At 59.7% G+C, this 4,055-nt stretch overlaps 1 protein-coding gene across 1 annotated transcript; it reads left to right on the forward strand.

Annotated features, from left to right (window-relative positions):
* Positions 1-223: 223 nt before the first annotated feature.
* BARHL2 (BarH like homeobox 2) lies at positions 224-3,237 on the forward strand (the record flags this gene model as incomplete). Its single annotated transcript, XM_082286776.1, has 3 exons — positions 224-803; positions 2,187-2,412; positions 2,925-3,237. 3 exons carry the CDS (start codon positions 224-226, stop codon positions 3,235-3,237), a joined length of 1,119 nt encoding a protein of 372 aa, XP_082142902.1.
* Positions 3,238-4,055: the final 818 nt, after the last annotated feature.

A 4,055-nucleotide genomic window follows, 5' to 3' on the forward strand; every position in this document is an offset into this window, starting at 1 on the left:
CCGCTCCGCGCCCGCAACTTCCCGCAACAAAGTTGGTTAGCGGCGAACCGGCCCGGCGGCGATGTGGGGCTCGGCGGGGGCCCCGAGTTAGTGTCGACCGCGCCGCCGGTGCGCGGGTTGGGGTAACCCAGTTCCGCCCCCCGCCATCCCTTCTCCTCCACCCCCGGTGAGAGACCCCCGCGGCCGCCCACGGGGATGCGGACGCGGCGCTGAGCGGTCCGCCATGGAGGGGCCGAGCGGGTCCAGCTTCGGGATAGATACGATCCTGTCGGGTGGCAGCACCGGCAGCCCCGGAGTAATGAACGGAGATTTTCGCCCCCACGGCGACGGCCGGTCGGCGGATTTTAGGAGCCAGGCCACGCCGTCCCCCTGCTCGGAAATCGACACGGTGGGGACGGCGCCCTCATCGCCCATCTCGGTCAGCATGGAGCACCCCGAGCCGCACCTGGGGGTGGCGGAAAGCCTCCCGCCGCCGCCGCACCACCTCCACCTCGGCCCGCACCCGCCGCCGCCGCCGCCGAGTTTGCAGCCGTCGCCCCCGCAGCCACCGCCGCCCCAGCTGGGCTCGGCCAGCTCCGGCCCCAGGACTTCCACCTCTTCTTTTTTAATTAAGGACATTTTGGGCGACAGCAAACCGCTAGCGGCGTGTGCACCTTACAGTACCAGCGTCCCCTCTCCCCATCACACTCCCAAGCAGGAGGGCAGCGCGGCCCCGGAGAGCTTCAGGCCCAAACTCGAGCAGGAGGACGGTAAAGCCAAGCTCGACAAGCGCGACGACACGCAGGGCGACATCAAATGCCACGGTGAGTACGGCCCGGCCCAGCTCCGCACCGGCTCGGCCGCCGGTACAACCGGGGCCGCGCTGCTCGGCCGCATTGGTGAAACGAAAATCGGGGAGAAAATCTGCGGTAGGAGCGCTCTCTCTGCCGGAGCCGCTCGGTGATCCTCGCTACCGCGGGGATAAGGTCGGTAGAAAATGAAATTAAATCAAATCGCCTTTTTTTAAAAAAAATTTATTTATTTTATTATCTGTTAGCCTTTCCTTCTCTTTTATTTTATTTTATTTTTTAATTTGGCTTACCCATTTTTAAGGAAATAGCCCGAGCAGTGGGATCGCATGGGAAATCAGACTGTATTTATTTTTAATGCAAATGCACATAAATGATTCTCCGGCTTTCTAAGAACCGGTGGCTCAGCTGCACTTAGTGCATTCAGCCTTTTCATTTTTGCTCATTCGATCTAAAATTAAGATAAAAAATTCTACTTCCCTAGCAATCATCAATACCAAATAAACGAAAAATTTAAAAAACCAACCCAACCAACTTTTAATTAAAAATAAAATAATAATAATAACAACAACAACAACAACTCGGCCGGCGCTCGGCGCAGGGAGATGTAAGGGCTTTGTGCGTTTGGCAAAAGCCTCGCGTTTTCCCTGCGCCGGGATAGAAGGTTTATTTCTCCATTTTCAATTATTTTTTTTTCAATTAGGCATTTCGTGCTGATGGGGAAGCCCCCGCCGTGAGGGGTTCGGAAGTGAAAAGAGCTATGTGTGCGTGGGAAGGGGAAAGGAGGAAAAGAGTGAGGAAGGGCAAGCAGGGAGAGGGGATATTTTCCTGCCGTGTCGGAGGAGCTGTCCTCCCCACAGGCAGTCCGCTGCAGCCGGCAGGCAACGGGACAAAATTTCCTAATTTTGCCCAACTGAGCTATTTTCGCTGGGCTCAGAGCGGCGCGGTGCCTGCGAGTGCAGCTCATTTTGCTCTTTTACCATTAGCATACGAGTGCCCAAACCAGATGTACAGTCTGGTCTGGCCATTTTTGTGTGCACCAACCTCCCCAGTGGGTCAATTAGGGAGATTATTGTTCTTCCTGCGGGGAAGATCAAGGAGCGCCACAAACTGCGGCCCGAATGGAGCCGGATTGACAGATCGATTTCCCGGCGTTTCGGGCCGGGGGGAGAGGGCGAGAAAATAACGAAAGCCCTGTAGTTGGGAAACGGAGAGTGGGAATCCCGCTGTTCCCCGGACGGGCTCGCCGCCACCACCCCCCGCCATACTTGACCGTTCCCCCCGTGCCCCGGAGAGGCCCCCGGGGAGGGGGCGGCGGGGCCCGGTAACTACGGCGGGGCGGGGCGCGGGCCGAGCCGGTGTCCCGCCGGCCCTCACCGCTCTTCGGCTCACTCGCAGGGACAAAGGAGGAGGGCGATCGGGAGATCAGCAGCAGCCGGGACAGCCCGCCGGTGCGGGCCAAGAAGCCTCGAAAGGCACGGACGGCCTTTTCCGACCATCAGCTCAACCAGCTGGAGCGCAGCTTCGAGCGGCAGAAGTACCTGAGCGTGCAGGACCGCATGGACTTGGCCGCCGCCCTCAATCTCACCGACACGCAGGTCAAAACCTGGTACCAGAACCGGAGGTAAGGCGGGCCCCGGCAGGGCGGTGGCCCAGGGTCTCCCCGGAGAGCCGGGGGCGGGCTTGCGCCGCTGGGTTCCTGCCCGTGGGAGCCCGGGGTGGTGCGGGGAGCTCCCGACTGCTGCCCCGCGCCCTCCCCGGCGGTGGGCTGGGAGGTCCGGCCCCTGTCAACGCTGCCGTAATTTTCTGTCTCATTACATACGGTTGCAGCCACCCTAATTCTGTCGCAAACCATTAGTGTCAGTGCGTTGCGATCTAACCGTGTACCGCGGTTATTAATTTGGCCGGAGTCGCCGTATGCATGTGTCGGGGGGTGCGGGGCTCGGAGGGGAAACCGGGCAGAGCCAGGAGGATTGCATCGTGTGCGGGTCCACGGGGCCAGTGCGCCCCGTCGGGGCCACGGTGGCGCGGGGCCGCGCAGGGGATGGGGGTCGCCGCCCGCGGGGCCCCGCGAAAGCGGCCTGGGTGCCCCATCGCGGCGCCCGCCCTGCAGCCGCCTCTTGCTCCCCCCGGCAGGACGAAGTGGAAGCGACAGACGGCGGTGGGCCTGGAGCTGCTGGCCGAGGCCGGGAACTACTCAGCGCTGCAGCGGATGTTCCCCTCGCCCTATTTCTATCACCCCAGCTTGCTGGGCAGCATGGACAGCACGACGGCGGCCGCAGCGGCCGCAGCCATGTACAGCAGCATGTATCGGACTCCCCCCGCGCCGCACCCCCAGCTCCAGCGGCCACTGGTGCCGCGGGTGCTGATCCACGGGCTGGGGCCCGGCGGGCAGCCGGCCCTCAACCCCCTGGCCAACCCCATGCCCGGCACCCCGCACCCCCGGTGAAACGGCACCGCGGTCCCCGCAATGAGCCCTTCCCCTCCCCGTCCCCAAAAAAGCCCCAGCACCGCAGAGGAGGAAGCGAGGGGAAGCCGAGGGGCAGGAGCTTCTGCAGGCAGTCACCGGCCACCGAGGGAGGCGATCAGTCAGAGCAGGGACTCTTGAACCGTGAACCCAGAGCCAAGCCCGTAAGTGAAACGACCACACGCGGGGGAAGGCGGGCAGAGCCGCGGGGCGACCCGCCGACCTCGGCTACTGCGAGGCAGGACTTGGAGCTCGGAGAGAGTGTTACGGAGGGGGTGGAGGAGGAGGAGAGGGAGAGGGAGCCGGAGCCCGCCGGAGAGACTAACGGCTGCGGAGGACAGAGGGAATGAGAGAGCCTCGACCCCCAACCGGCGGAGAAGACCGGGGGAACGGAGAACTTTGCACTGATTTTTGTCATTACCTTTTTTTTTTCTTATTGAAAAGTGGCATGCTCCCTAATGCGAACAGAATTGTACAGACCGAGTGCTGAGTGCTATATCATATTTATTATATGTCGTCCAAAAAAGGAGAAAAAAATTTCACTTCTATACGTTAGTTTAAAACGAACGAACGTGGTTCTTCTCTATCCCTTTTCATGTCTTTTTGGATTCAGTAAAATAAATGCTTAGATGACAAAATATAGATTTTTTTTTTTGTGACTGAAAAATCACAGGAAAAAACGAACAAAAAAGAAAAGAAATAAACTTTCTCTTTTTTTAACAAACGCGAAAATTCAAGGTAGCTAATTTCCCCGTGACGAGAACTCAAGAAATTCGGATTAGAAAAGGCAGATGCCACTT

The sequence above is a fragment of the Coloeus monedula genome (assembly GCF_965178545.1).
Source record: "Coloeus monedula genome assembly, chromosome: 9".
Taxonomy (NCBI): domain Eukaryota; kingdom Metazoa; phylum Chordata; class Aves; order Passeriformes; family Corvidae; genus Coloeus; species Coloeus monedula.